The 16,737-nt window shown below is 35.7% G+C and overlaps 1 protein-coding gene across 1 annotated transcript; it reads right to left on the bottom strand.

Annotated features, from left to right (window-relative positions):
* Positions 1 to 9,901, bottom strand: LOC145254708 (protein fem-1 homolog C-like). The gene is made up of 2 exons (XM_080113379.1): positions 9,768 to 9,901; positions 1 to 2,349 (listed from the first exon to the last, which is right to left on the bottom strand). Exon 2 carries the CDS (start codon positions 2,347 to 2,349, stop codon positions 490 to 492), a length of 1,860 nt encoding a protein of 619 aa, XP_079969505.1. The 5' UTR covers positions 9,768 to 9,901; the 3' UTR covers positions 1 to 489.
* Between the last annotated feature and the right edge of the window lie 6,836 nt (positions 9,902 to 16,737).

Genomic DNA, 16,737 nt, shown 5'->3' with positions numbered 1-16,737 from the left:
GCCGTCAGTGTAAGGCGGAAGTTCGGATAGAGCTATCTTAATATATATTCTGGCGCAAAAATTAAAATTAATTTCTCAGAGAGAATAGTTATTAGAAATTCTTAAACAAGAACGCGGGCCAAATATTGGGAATACAGTGTGAATTTTAAAAGCACATTAAGTTCCAAAGTATTCAGTTTTAACTGCTGACTCGAAACATTGTCTAATAAAATTGGTTAGTGAAGAGTTTTAAAAGAAATATAGACTAACATAATAATTAGGACATGAGATATATATATAATATAACTCTTAATTGTATGTGTGTATGTATGTATGACATGAGATAAATATATAATATAAATCTTAATTGTCGGTTTGTGCGTATGGTTGTGCGTATGTATGTCAAAATTTCTTTACCCTCAACTCGGCAGGGTTTTTTTTACAAGTAGGTATGAGTTTTTGCGTTGAACCTTTCGCTTAATTTTAACGCTCGGGAATTTGCGATTTTATTTATATAACCATGACACCCGATCCCACATGATCATATTCGTCTACCGAAGTTGAAACCGTATCATTTGAATGAAGTTTTATAAACGAAACTAATATTTTCGGATATATTTCTGGGATCTCGATGTTATGTTTGTGAATTGTTTGCGCAGCCAGACATTGCAAGGAGAGAAATTTTAAGGGGTTTTTAATAACGCCATTTTCTTTAAACATCATATATGGAGTTCTATTATCTAGATTCATGGAATCAATATGACCCCCAGCGTCTGCTAACAGGGTGACCAGACGTAAAATATAGGATTGGGCGTGTTCTATGTCGAAGGCTAAGTGCATAGGTGTTCGTTTATATTTGTCCATGACATTCGCATCTGTCGTGCAACTGACAATGAAAGTAATAACAGGGATAATTTCGTCGTCTTCTTGGATCGCCTTGTGAAGTAGCGTGGTTGGATAAACACCAGAAGGACACCGCATGATACTGGTGACACCATCTTTAATCCATGCCTCATCGTTTTCGAACAGATCAAAGTCTTGCATGCCGACTAGAGTATAAAGTAAACTTATAATGAGATCATCGTAAAGCCAGAGGTAAAAATTAATTCGTCCCGCGAGCAACACGCTCCAATCAAACCCATTAAAAGCATCAAAAAGATTTTTAAGTCTTAATAAGAGCTCATCAACATTTGAAGGGCATTCAGAGAATGGGATGCGTAACAAGGTCGCAAAAGACCAGGCACACCGACCAGAAGACCCATCGTCCCCACTGTTAGTGTAATTTAGGAATTCTGAGAAAACCTCTAGCACCTTAAGCGCTTGCAATAAGTTGTTTCGAAATACATGCTTCCGTGAAACATGCAAAAAGGTGTGCTGAAGAAATTCATCATTCAGTGGAAGTAATCGGACCAAAACTATCAACGCCTGGATATTAAGATCAACTTTAGAATTCGCCATCATGTCGAGTTCTTTTTCGCAAGTAAACTCGACCCCAAGAACAGTCTTAGTTTTATTGGAAAATTTATCGGAAATACCAAAGAACTGTTCCTTACGAATTCGTATCGACTTCTTCCAACATAATAGACCTTGCTCTATATCCGAATTGCAAGCAATAAATGTAGCCCCGCACAATTCCAGGGCTCGTACATGATCCTTTAAAGTGAATATACCATAAGTCAGCAGAAAGTTCTCCACATCGCTGCGTTTGTTTAAGATGGCAATGAACAGGGCGTTGTCGTAAGGGGCGAATTTTTCTGCCACGTTTATTCTATATGCTCGTAAAATCTCCATTTCCTCGATTTTTCCAAGAGTTGTAGCTCTGAGAATGTAATCGAGATCTTCATATGACGTCATGTTTTTAATAAAAGGAAGAACAGGAAGCAATTCCGACGTTCCATACTGGGAACAATTAAAAATCGATTGCATAGAAAAATTACCGATATTTAAATCGTTATAAGAACCAGTCTTCATTTCAGTTTTATCAACAACGACAGCTCCTCGACTTATCAACAAAAGAACCATTGAAACATCTAGATTATAGATAGATATTAGCAAGGGCGATAACCATATTAAACGATGAGTGTAACGCTCGGAGATATCGAGTCCACATTCGTCCAAGAGATATTTCACGATGTCTCGGAAACCGAGTTCACAGGCATATCTGAGAAGCGTTTTATTTAAAGCCTTGGCGGCGGCAATCGAGTGGCGTTTACGTAGCGTTAATCCATCAAGTCGTGAGCGTATCCCCTGGAGATCATTCGCAATGATCAATTTGTGTATTTTGTAGGTTTGTGACAATTCAAAATTGAGGGGACAAATTGTCCCTAATGTTCCTGATATGGTGACGAGCACGTTCTCATCCTCGGCCATCTGAAATAAAAATAGTTGCGTTATTTTTTTTTTTTTTTTTTTTTTTTACTAGTGGGACATATATTAAATCAATAGGGGACTCGTGTTACATATTGATACGGGCATTCTCTAGATATTCAGTGTAAATGGAGACGCAAAAAAAAAGAAAAAAAAAGCTAGCACGGATACCCGGTCGTAAAGTACGACTAAATATATTTTAATTCTTGCATATTTCCTATATATTATAGAGTTAATGCTTAATCAGTTTCTATATATGATGTTGCGATTTCGAAAATAAAATACGTCCATGCGACTTGATGCATTAGCTTGAATCGAAACCGAAATAAAAACTTAAGAAAAATATATAACTGTCTTCAGCCATAACCGAAACCCAACCTTAATTCTTCATGAAATTATTATGAAGAAGATTAATTTAATGGCATAAGTAATAATTACGGCTATGACAACAGAATATGCTTTTGACTCTCTGGTATATATTCGACACGGTTAGACACAATTAACCGAAGAACCACATCCGTCTATTTAAAACAATAGATATTAACGGATATATACACACACACACACACAAGATGCAATCAAAAGAATATGCTGTTGGTACAGCCCTTGTTATAATCGAAACCAAAACATTTGGTAAAATTATGACAAATGGAAATACATAAAACGACCCGGATGTAAGCATGACAGAAAATAACACGCAATCGTATTAATACATAGATGTTATGTTTTTCGAGTTTGTCATGTTTTTAAAGTATTCTCCACTGCTGTGAGTTTTGAATACTTTACACGTATTTTAGGGTTCGTGTATTATAGCTTTTTTGAACATTTAGACTCATGCCTATACTAGACCATACATTACTGGCTGGGTCATTAATTTATGTTAGCTATGGAATTAATGTATGAGCGCGACTCATGTGGCGTAAAGGAAAGTGTTTTGTAACATAACAGAAATATTTCCGTGAAAGTATATTAAAATGAAAAATATATAGATACATTTCTATGGGTCGTTCTGTTTATAATTGTTTATTTCGAAAAAAAACAAAAAAAAAACTTACTGCCATTGAATAAGTGGTTTGTCATGCTTATGGATACATGAGCACTGAACAGATACCATAATACTTAAAGTCAAATTCAAATTTTTATATCTTTTTAAAATAAAATTATTAGGTGAAGAATGGCTTTTTAAATAGGAAATGAAAATAAAATTTAACTTTTTTATTTACTTTAAACAAACATTCATAAACTATTTGTAATGTTATGGCCCTTTATGCTGTGATCATAGCGTAGTATCTGTTAACTGTAGCAAGCGGGGTCAAGGGTCAAAACATTGTTATTCTATTCTTGTTAATTTATTTGAGCGACGGATGGTCGCTGGATCAGTTATGATTAGAATAATAAACAATTAAATTGCGGAAGAAATGATCGACGTGTGAATCGCAAAAGGAATGTGAAAATAGAAAATACATGTCAAACATTTTGGGGTTTTAAATAAACAAATAACTAGTTGTGGATTAGATTGGTATGAGACGGGTAATTAGGTGACGTAAGAGAACATGTGATGTAGGTAGTTTTGGAGAGATTGAGAGAGTTGAGGATTGACCACCAGAGCAGAAAGACGTCTAGACAAGGGTGGACAGACAGCTAGGAGCGGGCTGTATGAACAGAAAATGTAGACTAACTGCAGATCCTGTGAAAACCAATTGAGACAACTGTAATAAATTTATATTATAAAAATATAAAGAGTTGTTTTAATGGTTTCACAAATAACAGTTCTCTCAATTATATGGTGCTGATCGCTTCATGGTTCGTCACGGAGCAGCGGGAAGATACAGAAGAACTCTTCAAGAAAAAAAAAAGTTATGAAGCATATATTCTTACATATGAACTGTAAAATATCCCGTGTGATAAGTCTGATACAACATGGCTCGGTTTACACCTCAATATCATGCCCTCGTGGCTAAACATGACACACACGATTTATACGTTTATTATCTGTCTTAAAAGAACAATATCTTACAGCCACTAGATAACACATGACACGTTTTAATATATCATCTCCAATATAAACCAATATACAACACATTGGGTCAAATATTTAATTAATAATTGGGTCAATAAACTTATTAAGACAATGCGAAAATTAACGATGCAAAAAAAAAAAAAAAAGCAAAAAGTATAACAATTGTTTATTTGGAGGATTTAAACGCGAAAAAAGATCGGGACGCTGAAAACATACAGTAAAACAATGTTTTATTGTCGCGTTGATAATTGGTAACGCAACTTCAAAAATATTTTCGCTTTGTTTGTTGTCAGTGTAGAAGAAAATGTATAATTGTTTTTAAGAAGAGGTGCATTAGAAAGAATAAATTTAAAAAAATACGGTGATGAAATCGCCTTTGTGAATGGTTATTATGGTTGTAATTTGATCGAAGTTGATTTATTTATAAGAAAATTACGACAGTATAGCTGTAATACAGAATAGTTGGAAAACATCCCCATTATTCCCATGTTAAATAATTTCTAACTAACGTTAATATTAAATATTAAAGGTCAAATTCTGCAAAAGTAGCGATGTGTTTATTTGTTTACGCTGTTATGGGGTATATATAAGTACGCTGTTATGGGGTTATGTATAAGTACGCTGTTATGGGGTTATGTATAAGTACGCTGTTATGGGGTTATGTATAAGTACGCTGTTATGGGGTTATGTATAAGTACGCTGTTATGGGGTTATGTATAAGTACGCCGTTATGGGGTTATGTATAAGTACGCATGTTCAACCGAAGTCGTAAACCGGATGTGGGGTTACAACACCCGTTACACCGTCCTTTGAGTTTTCGGTACTTGTGCACTTATTGATGCGTGCTGAAACATTTAAAAAGCCATTCTTAACATGGGGAGAGGAGGGCGTTTTGTAACTATTCTATAATTTAATCTTACAATTGAATAAAAAAAAAACATCAGAAAACTTTAATTAAACTTCGAAATACAATTTTAAAATAGAGCGGATCTGTAAGTGCACTAGCATCGAGCTTTATAATTACATTAATTGAGACTGTTTAACGTGAACCTCTTTACATTGTAATTGAAGCCAGCCATTTTGTATTCGACCGGGAAGCATGCCAGCAGAATGGTTCCGAGAAAAATATTCCTGGTATCTGCGTTTGGATTTAGACACGGATAGAGAGTCGGAGGAAGCGTAGTGGCTGTAGCTCGTAGAGTTTTTTTTTTAATTTTGCCAAGGGGGAAAGACAAGTTCAGTCGAGTAGTTGCCATGACAATAACGGTAGATGAGAAACAGGCTCGCGATATCTTTTCCGGGAAAGAGGTTTCGCAATTACAAAATTTATTATTTTGTTCTGTATTCCCAATTGCAAACCAATCCTCGAATATGTGCGTTTTTTATTTTTATTTTGAAAAGTTTACCAGGAATTCCTAATACTTGTTTTCTGCATTTTCCCCACGTTTGTCTTACTGTTGTACTCCGCTATTACAGCCAGATAGAGTCTGTATTTGGGCACTTAATATAATTCGCTAACTTGTCAGATTTCATTCCGTATTTAGGTATGACATTTACCCTTTGCTTATAAATTCGATTGCATCATCGCATAAATTATATTCGTTTATTTTGAAAGAAACATTTAGCGGGGAATCTATATCGACGTAGAAGTTTCGTTGTAATTTCCCTTTTAATTCGATTTTTTTTTTAAATTTTTCATTCATGTATTTTATCTGATTGTGGAAAATTTGAGATTTCCAGCTATATTATTCCAGTGTTCAATCAAAATTAAGTTTTAAAAAAATAGTTGTTAGAGTTCAAAATAGACTTCGTAGCCGCGTAGGAGATGTCCTTTTCTCTTCCTTGCAACCTCTATCTCACAGAAGAGATGTTGCGAGTTTGTCTCTGATGTATCGTTATTTTAATGGAAAGTGTTCGACTGAGCTTCAATCTATGGTCCCCCCTCGCCAAACTTTCACAAGAAACACTCGTCTAGCTGTAAACACTACCAATAATTCCCCCCACTCTTTATCTGTGCCTAAACCTAAACGTAGATTCCATGAACAAAGCTTTTTTATTAGAACTGCACGCCTGTGGAATTGTCTTCCGTTTTCCTGCTGACTACAATATGGTTGTCTTCAAGTCTGACGTAAACAAGTTCTTGATGAGCCGTTCCATATAAGTTATCAAATTTAACAAATTTTCATTACTAATGATTATTATATTGTCCAATTTCTACTGTACACTCTTTAACCCTTATCCTTGAGTGGCCTATTGACCTTGATAATGTGGTGATACCTATGAAAAAAAAAGAAAGAAAAAGTCCAATGTGAACAAGTTCTAATTGAATCGTCCCCCTAAGTAATCCAAGTTACAAAATTCCTACTGTTTACTATACTAAAATCACAATGACTAATGTATACCTATTAACCCTTATCCTTGAGTGGCCTCTGGGCCTTGATAAGTGGTGACACCCATGTAAAAAAAAAATCGGTAATTTGACCTTTTTTTTTTCCTAATATTAAACCATAGTGTCGTTGTAGTAACGCGTACCATGATTCGCCTGCAAAGGAACAAAAATCCAAAGGATTTCGACGTTTTCAGTTGTAACTAAATTCATAGATTACCATATAAAATAAGAGATTACATGCAGTTTTATAAAACCTTGCCGCCTCGACACGATTTAAGAGCCTCCTGCCGTCACTTTCATCTCATACAGAGACGCATTTTCTCTTTCGCCGTCCACATGTGGCCTTTCTATTTTTTGTCCCTTTTCTTCCGCTATGACGTCACTTTGCAAATAAACGAGCCATTGCGTTTAGGCGTGATGCGCCTGCTGCTTCAACAAGCGTTAGCGTTGTGCGACGCCTATCCAGATACAACCTTCATTAGTTATATTTTCTACAATTTTAAGTTTCGCTTACTATTGTCTAGTCCATATGTGCCATTTAGAGTATGTAATTGGACGCTAAATATAATCCACGAGCTCGACGGATTTCACTTCGTATTTAGTTATTACATTATTTTACTGTTTAAATCTATATAAATTAGATTACGATTCTATAGGATTTACATTCGATACATACATTGTTCAGTCGTCGATTAAGAAATTAAATGTCCATTACCTATAAAAGCCATGGGAGTATTTATCCGACTATGTGTAGAGATGAGACTGGAGAAACACTAGATCCTTATGAAAATTACGGCGGGGGGGGATATCAGTGCTAGTGCACTTACTGATCCGTGCTTTTAAAATTGTATTTACAAGTTTAATTAAAGTTTTTATTCAAGTGTAAGGCTAAAGTATAGAATACTTATAAAACCCCTCCCCATGTTAAGAATGGCTTTCTAAATGACGTTATTATTGCAGCACGGATCAATAAGTGCACTAGTACCAAAATATCAAACACAAAATAAGAGTAAAACCATAGAAAAGGGCGGCCAACTGTACAATATTCAATCAATATAGTAATCGTTAGTTGGATTTCTTAATTGGTTCATCAAGGACTTGTGAATATTGGACTTGGAGACGATAATATTGTATTTAGCTGGAAAGCAGGTAAAAGGAACAGTTTCACAGGCGTGCAGTTCACAGAAAGAGGCATTGTTCATGGAACTTACTTTTAAGTTAAGTTACAGATAAATAGTGGGGGAAATTATTGATAGTGATTTCAGGTAGGTGAATGTTTTTAATGAAACTCAGGCAAGGAAAGGGAGAACAGATTGGAGCTCAGACAAACGATAAAGCAAAGAGTCTCGCAACGTCTCTTATGTGGGAAAGATTAAAAAGTGTAAGATTTTGTATAAAATATTTAAATGTAAAAATGGGTTCTGTTTTTCTAAGATATGAAGGTATAATATTAATAAAAATGAGTAAGGACTTCCCCAGGAAATATCACAATTGATCTTCCCCTGCCTCGCGCATAAAATAAAGTCATCTTTTATAAAATTCGAACATTCGAGTTCCACAGAAAGGTTCTATAGTTAAAAATCTTTAGAGTTTTCAGAATAATTCAAATATTAATAAGTAATTTGTATTTAGTTGTTCTTGAAATCTACATATGCTGCAAAAGTAATCGTTTTGCATCCAGAGAAAATAATGTAAGTCTTCGAGTGCAGATATGAAATGAGCCGAAGTTTTATAGGATTGAAATTTTATCAAACATAATTAGAAAATGTAAATTTTTAAATAACTCTTAATATGTAGAAAATAAAAATGATATTACAAACAACACGTATTTATTTTACCTGCAATTCAATACCCATCTTTAAATTGAAAAATAAGTTTTAAGGTATGCTAAAAACGAATACAACATTCACATTTGGGGCAAACAAAAGATTTCAAGATATAAGGACAGTTATTCCTATGTTTTACTCTAGAAATCTCAGGGGTTGTAACCGGGGGGGGGACAGGAGGTGATTTGTAACGCGTATGCTTATTAGTACTTGTTTAGTTAAACTAGATCATACTTATTTAAAGTCTTCATATACAGAAAAAGGGTTTGTATTACTGTACACAGGTTCGAAAAGTTGTCAAACAAATATATAACAAATAAATGTTATCAAAGGCAAGATAAATTACTTTTCTGCCAAACTGGATATATATTTTGTGTTTTTATTCAATGTAATATTTATTCAGCTCGAAAAACATACAGTGTTTACCGATGTATTCGAAAATTCAAGATGGCGTCTCACACCCTAAGTATGGAAAAAGGTGTTATAAATAAAAAACTATACAAAATACTATTAAAAACCCGCCGAATATGTCAACCTATGTAACGGTAACATATATTGAGCGCGTTTTTTATTTATAACATCTTTCCCCACACTTACCGTGTTAAGAGAATAAGACGCCATCTTGAATGTTCCAATACATCGGTAAACACTGTATGGTTTTCGAGCTGAATAAACATGTTACATTGAATAAAAACACTAAAAATATATCCAGTTTGGCAGAAAAGTAACTTACCTTGCCTTTGATAACATTTGTTATGAAAACTTTTTCGAATGTATGTTTACAGTAATACAAACCCAATATGTGCTTGTCTCAAATTAAATTTGATTCGTTTTTAGTACAACAGAAAACTTATAGGCGTCAATTTACCTGCGAATGTTAAGTTAGCGTAAAAGTAATGAAATACTATATTTAAAAAAATAGGACACGTATTACAAAGAAGAGTATTGTTCTATTTTCCCGAACTTTTATAGAATTTTAAATTAACGGGATTTGGGAGAGAAAATATTTAATCAAACATAATTAAATACATCCTTAATTTTAAATTTAGATTAATTAACAAAATAATTAAACCTAACATTCAAGTAAAATATATAAAAAAATTAGAGAAGAATTTGAATGAAAAAAGTTTTAGACATTAAACATGATGATATTTAATATAAGAAATATTAATGTCCACATTATTACCTTTGTTTGGTAGGATTCGCTTTTTGAACTATATTACTGTACGTGTTGACATTTATTGCCTTCGTACACAATCTATCCTGGAGATATTTGCATATGGGATTCATCAATTGTAGTTTTGTTTTATTTATTTTTTTCGATGAAAGTTGCCAATACCTACCGTAAAAGGAGTTTTAAAGGCAAATAATGTTTAGTCGTCTACTCTCAAATTTAGCAAAAACTAGGTGCGAGGTTCGCGCACATGCTGAGTCACTAATGCTTGTGTTATATTCTATTTTAATTTTTATTTACTATCCAAATTCTAATCTTTACAAACACTTACTTTACCAGTTTCTGAATAGTTTTTATTATTATTATTATTATATATTTTTTTTTCAATAAAAATGCTATTTGCAGTCCTGACCCATTCAGGTGGAATAAAAAATAGGATACATTACTTTTGGAGCCTTTTTACACGTATGAGTTAACACTTATCAAGGCCCTGAGGCCACTCGAGGATAAGTGTTAGTGAGTGTGGAGTTGTCAATGGGATAATATCATAGTAATCGTTAGTAGTTGAAATTTGGTAAATTAGGTTACTAAAGGCGACTGTTCATCAATAATTTGTTTACATTGGACTTGAAGACGACCAAACTGTAGGCATTTGGAAAATGGAAGAGAGTTCCACAGGCGTGCAGTTTTAAGAAAGGAGCTTTGATCACGGAATCTGCGTTTAGGTTTAGACACAGATAAAGAGTGGGGGGAAATATTGATAGTGGTTTTAGCTAGACGTGTGTTTTGCGTGAAAGTTATTTATTTTTGTATTTTCCTTTACTTAAAAGCAGTCACATTTTAAGTGAAAGGTTAGTGGAACGAAATGGATTCGATCTATGTATACCATGATAAAATTTGACTCCAAAATATATTTACATCATGAATTTCAACAAGTAAAATATTTGCTTATTTTCGTAAAATTGCGTTGTAATTTGGCTTTCACACCCACTTTGTGCGGATTTTATTTTATACTATAAAATTTATAGGGAGGTAATTATCGATTAGGTCCGCCCTATAGTAAATGACATTACCGATGGTGTTCCGAATTATTAACCCACTGACAATAACGGTTAGTTTACCTTTAAGTACCCAACCAGTAATCAGAATCGATCTTGATCCTTCCAATACTTAAGTTAATGTCCTACCATAATTTTTCATATATTTTTCCATTTATATTCCAAGTCACATCTAACGGCTTACATTCACTTTGTTTTGTAGATTTCTTTTTTTTATTTTCGAAGAATTTCATTAAAATTTCTGGTGCTACCAGATCAGGCTGTGTATTGGCTTTCTGAGACGAAATGTACATACATTGATGTTCCTTTTTGTTTTTCTATTCTCTTTTGTAAACTTAATTATGTTCTGCAAAACCAAAAACAAAAACAACAGCCCCCTTCTCTCCTCCCCCACACTTTCTGTCTTTCCCTACTTCCCGGTCCTGGATATGACCTTAAACTATATCCAATGGTGAGGTCCCAGCTTGCGGGATTTAGGGAGTGTGGAGCCACCCTTTAATTGCCATTGCTCCCAGGTCCACTCTGACCCGGAGTGGTAGTACCTGTTAGGGTTCCAACTATGGGTTAAATAGAAACCGACTTGAAAACAACAAATATATTGTATTAAAAAAAAATTATGGGTAAAATAGAAACTGACTTGAAAACAAAAAATATATTTTATTAAAAAAAAATTCTTCAAAATCTTTGGATTCGGCATTAAATAACCTGAAAAGGGTTGATATGCCGTAAAACAAAAACAACCAACCAATCATTAAAATTTCTGTTGTGCCTTTTGGTAATGTTAATCGTCCGTTTAATTTCAATGTCAAGCAGCTGTTATTTTGTCACATGTTTTAAACTGTATTTTAATTACTGTAGTGATATGCAAATTAAGCATAATTTCTATATGAGGAGAAAGCTCATATTTATAAACTGACAACACATAGAGAAGGTCGGTTAGCGAACGGTTACTTAACGTTATACATGACATATCGAATGCGTCGCCGATAGGATACGCTCTTGTCCGTGAAGACCCAGAATACGTAGATACATGAATTCGCCGCTAATGCAACATGCTGAAAGACAACAAAAACAGAGGCGGGAAAATGAAATTCTCGACTGGTTCATGACTAGCCTGGCTGTGAAGCAATTATGAAGGTTGCTACAATCGTTTAACCTTTGAACTGGAAGAAATGAAGCGGTAGAAAAGACTGGTGTTTGCAGAGAGGACCAAGCTTATTGTAAGGAAGCAGGAAGTCTATGAAATATTTACACCGTTAAGTGCGAATAAATACTGTGAATTCGAAAAACTAGGTGCAGACAACAGAAGAATTAATCAAACGAAGATTAATTGAAGGTATGCACAATTCGGCACAGATATGATGAAACGGTTACAACTTGCAAGCCTGAATCTGTCTAGAATCTAAACAGAAATTAATGCATACCTACAAACAATAAATTTATCCGAATAAAAAATGGCTGAAATACGGTAAGAACGAAAAGAGAAAATAGTACATACTGGAGAATTCTTTAAATGAAACAAATGCCTAGCATTAAAAAAAAAAAAAAATCTGTTCAAAGTGTTTAAAAAAAAGAATCCCTTCAAAGAACTATGTAAAACGAAAAAGCTAATACTAATTATTTTTACTAAGGATATAACACTAACTATTAAGCATTCCGTATGCGGTATTTTGTCACAAGATGGTCATCTCGAGATGTACTTATTAAGAGTAACGACGGAATATAATTCTAATAAAGTGAGGCACTAACCATAGTATGGACAACGAATACAGCAAGATTTTTCTTAATAGAAAAATCTTGTTGAAAACTGATCAGAGACCACTGGAATTTCTTTTAAACCCAGGAAAAGAACTATCGGAAGTTACAGCGCCTAGAATCCTCCCATGGGCGATTAAATGATGCCTCCTCTAGATTGGGGGTTTTATAGAGAGGATAAGAACAAAAGAGAAATTAGAAGATGCATTCCTGCACCTTGTAGAAACTGGTGTAATATCTGTAGATAAAATGGCTACTGAAACTACAAATGACCCAGTCTAAAAGTGTAGAGGATAAAACAATCGTTGGGAAAATTGTTCAATGGCTGAAAGACCAAAGAAATCAAACATAAATTGACTATAGAAAACTGGGTAATAAGGAACAGAGGCTCAGTAATTCCCTCAAACACAGACAGCTTATTAAGTGTACACGATGACGTACATTCGAGTGGCAGCTGCGCAAAGCTTAAAATTGGAAGCATGGTGGGCAGGGCACTCAAAAGACGTATAGGACAACGTAAGATGCAAAAAAAAAATGCACATAACTCCGGAATTCTAAGCAAAAAAAAAATGCATGTGGTCCTGAGAAGCAGAATCATGGATCAGAGTACACATGGATCATGGCTGTCAATAAGATAGGACTATTAATAATAGTAGGCGGATATTCATTCTGATCTAAAGTGGTGAGAGTACCTGATAAAAGTTCAACTGTAAAACGAATATTGAATAATAATTTCGAGAAATGGGATACCGAGAACATTAGTGACTGGTAACGCACCAGAATTGTCGGATGCTGATTTGCATTATGGCTAATGAAAATAGAATGTATCCCTTAGACCCCCTCCCTACCACCCACAAAGTAACGGGATAGCGGAGAGGATGGTCCAGAAGGACATAAAAGCATGTTTGCAACAGAAGCAGAACATCGATGCTTTCCTACCATTACTACGTACTATTAAATTAAAAAAAAATCCGCGTGCAGGAAGGCAAGAATGCCTGCCTTAAATTAGACAAGATACCCTTTGCTGTCGTATGCCACGAATCAAGATGTGGTACAAAGGAAATTGGACTACGGAAGTCGAGACAGCAGAATTTATTATGCGGAAAGGACATAATACTGCAATATAAAAAAATGTGAATGGTGTTTTAGCTCCTGCTGACCAAATAAGATCCCAAGGAGAACAATCGGATGGGCAAATGCCTTCAGAGCTGCCCACTATTTACGTAACAGAAGAGTTAATGAAAAAATAGACTGGAGGACATAAAATGGGACAAGTCAGGGAGATTATTATGCAGGAACAGTTTGTTCATAGGAAAAGACGTGATATATCCATATCCAGATCTCCAAAGGAAAGGTGTTGGACAAAGAAATGTTCAGGAGGGCACAAGTAGTAAAAGTACTCGCAGCATAAAGCCCCTCTGTTATAAGGGAGATGTAATATGAAAATTTCATAACAGCAGATAGCGCATATTTATAAACTTACACCAACTTGAACAGGTCGGTTGTTGAACGCTTACTTAGCGTTATACACGACATATCAATTACTGTGTAATTATTCGCTTGAACAGTAATTTTAAGAATGTCAGTATTCTTTAGTTTCATTATTAGTATACTAGTTTTTTATACTAGTATGAAGACCCGACGTTGCCCGGGATTGAATAATGGTCAAAGAATATTTCGCACATCCTATTTTTGTCATCAGCATCTGTGAAATCACCAGGGAGGAAACTTCACATGCCTCCATGAAGTAACTTAATCTTAAATGAAGTATAGCCCGTATATAAGAGGTCCGATTATAAGAAAAGCGGATATAAGCGATTTTCTCTTGTTCCAAATTAGTATGTGTTAATGTAGTGAAACACCGATATAAGATCCCCGGATTTAAAGTAACCCAGTTGTAAGAACAAAACGAGTTACAGTATGTAATTCTACATTACCCACTATAGAACTTATTGTTTCTTTTATAAAATGTTGTTACTAGTGCAGAGAGTGATCCGGCCGTAACTCGGCCACTGCTCGGCTGTCACCGGAACACTGACGTCAACAGCCGGAGTAAGGCGATCGTCGCCGTAATAAAGCTGAGCCACTGAAAATGAGGCGCACTGGCCGCGCGCCCTTCGGGGCCCGGGCGACAAGATCAAAGTGTGGTATCTGTTCCGACAGATACTGCAACCTATGATTAGCTATGACTAGCAAAGACCAGATGTGGGGCAACCCCATATGCCTGACCATTAAACAGCTCCCATTTCCACTTCTCGGGAGCTGGTCCCCTTTTCCCCTTCCCCCTCCCTTCACTCCTCACATTAAAAATCGGCCTTGTGCCTAATTTGCTCGGTGGGGGAGCAAATAAATACCATCTGTTCCGACAGATACTGCAAGCAAAGACCAGATGTGGGGGCAACCCCACATACCTGACCTTTTACCAGCTCCCATTTCCCACCTCTCGGGAGCTGGTCAACTTTTCCCCTTCCCCCTCCCTTCACTCCTCACATTAAAAATTGGCCTTCTGCCTTATTTGCTCGGTGGGGGAGCAAATAAATACGCACTGAAAATGAGGCGGGATGTTTTTCAACGCGGCGTGCGTTGCAAATTCAAAGCAGTAGACAATTTAGAAGAGGAAAGAAAGAAAAAAAGTAAAAGAAACCAGTTCCTACATTAACGGAAAAGACATTAAATTCAGGACAGGAAGAAAAGGTTTAAAAAAAATCACGTTTTAATGTGACCAACTAAAAACCCTAGCCGGGTACTTGATTTTTTCCTATAAAAAAATTATTGGCAAGGTCGAAAACGTTTCAGCTTATGAGAAGAGCAGAAGTCAGCGATGGCTATGCCTGGTGGTGTCAGGTTACCAATTGCCGAACGTATAATTCACTAAGGACTGTACATTTTTCGTCAAGTCCAGGCTTACAATAGCAACAATTATCAAAATCATTTACCTGTGAGCCTACCAGCGAGCCACGAAAAAAGATCTCCAACGCGAATGCGGTTTAAGGTCATCACACACCATCGCTGATTGGAAATATTTCCTGAGAAATATCTGGAGAATTTTCTCAAATCCCCGGCAGATAGGGGGGCCCCGGGCCATACGGTGGAAATAGACAAGGCAGTATTCAATCGCCGAAAACATAACGTAGGCCGACTAATTACACCGGTCTTGGTCTTCGATGGATACGACCCCGCCGAAAGGGAGGGTTTTTTGAGTGTACCAAACCGGAATGCAGAAACCCTCCTTCCCTTATTAAAACCGTATATTCTGCTGGGTACCACAGTCGCATCAGACCGTTGGCAGGCATACAACAAAGTGGCGGGAGAGGGGTATCGTTATTTGACGGTGAACCACCACAGCCTTCATTTTGTAGATCCTGAAACGAAGGCTACGACGAATCATGTGGCGCGAATGTGGAAGAAAGCTAAACAACGCAACAAAGTTGAATGCGGGACAAAACAGGTGCTTTTGGACACATATCTCCTAGAGTTTGTGGCAGCAAAGATTTGGTAATGCTCGATTTATCTCTATATTAACTCAAATCGCCGAAAGCTACCCAGTTGATGAAAAGGTAGCACCTTGCACATCCACTACCATGCGTCCACTTTGTCGTCGTGTGATGCTGTCCAACAGTCCAAGGAAACATACCCCCCAAAAAGTAACAAGTGTTTCACTTTTGATGTTTTTATAAAAAAACAAGACTTCTACCCCCACCAAAAGTTTCTTTTCAACGTTACGTTTTTATATTAAAAAAATTACCTCCCCTCCGAAAGTTTTCTCTTGTAACAAAAAAAATCTTTATTTTGGACTTACCAGTGAACCTTTTATTGAATTAACAAATCTTTAAAAAAATTTTCCATAAAAAAAATGTTATACAATTGTCCTTTATCGCTAATAAAACTTTATATTCCAAGGTAAGTTTTCCTTTTCTTTTTCTTGTAATGCTATGCGACGCTCGGCTTAATTTCCTCGGCGACGCTCGGCTTACTCCGGCTGTTGATGTCGGTGTTCCGGTGACAGCCGAGCAGTTGGTGAGTTATGTCCGGATAACTCTCTGCACTAGTACCATTTTATATAAAGTACAAACCAGTTAACGAAAAAAAAAACATTAAGAAATTATCATACGGGGTTTGAACCTACAGACCACGTCATGCAAAAAACACCCCCCAAAACGTAAATTTTC

The sequence above is a fragment of the Euprymna scolopes genome, chromosome 30 (genome assembly GCF_053919585.1).
Source record: "Euprymna scolopes isolate OS-2025 chromosome 30, ASM5391958v1, whole genome shotgun sequence".
Classification (NCBI taxonomy): Eukaryota; Metazoa; Mollusca; class Cephalopoda; order Sepiida; family Sepiolidae; genus Euprymna; species Euprymna scolopes.
The sequence above is the reverse complement of the archived record's forward strand: the minus strand, read 5'-3'. Positions and strand labels throughout refer to the sequence as shown.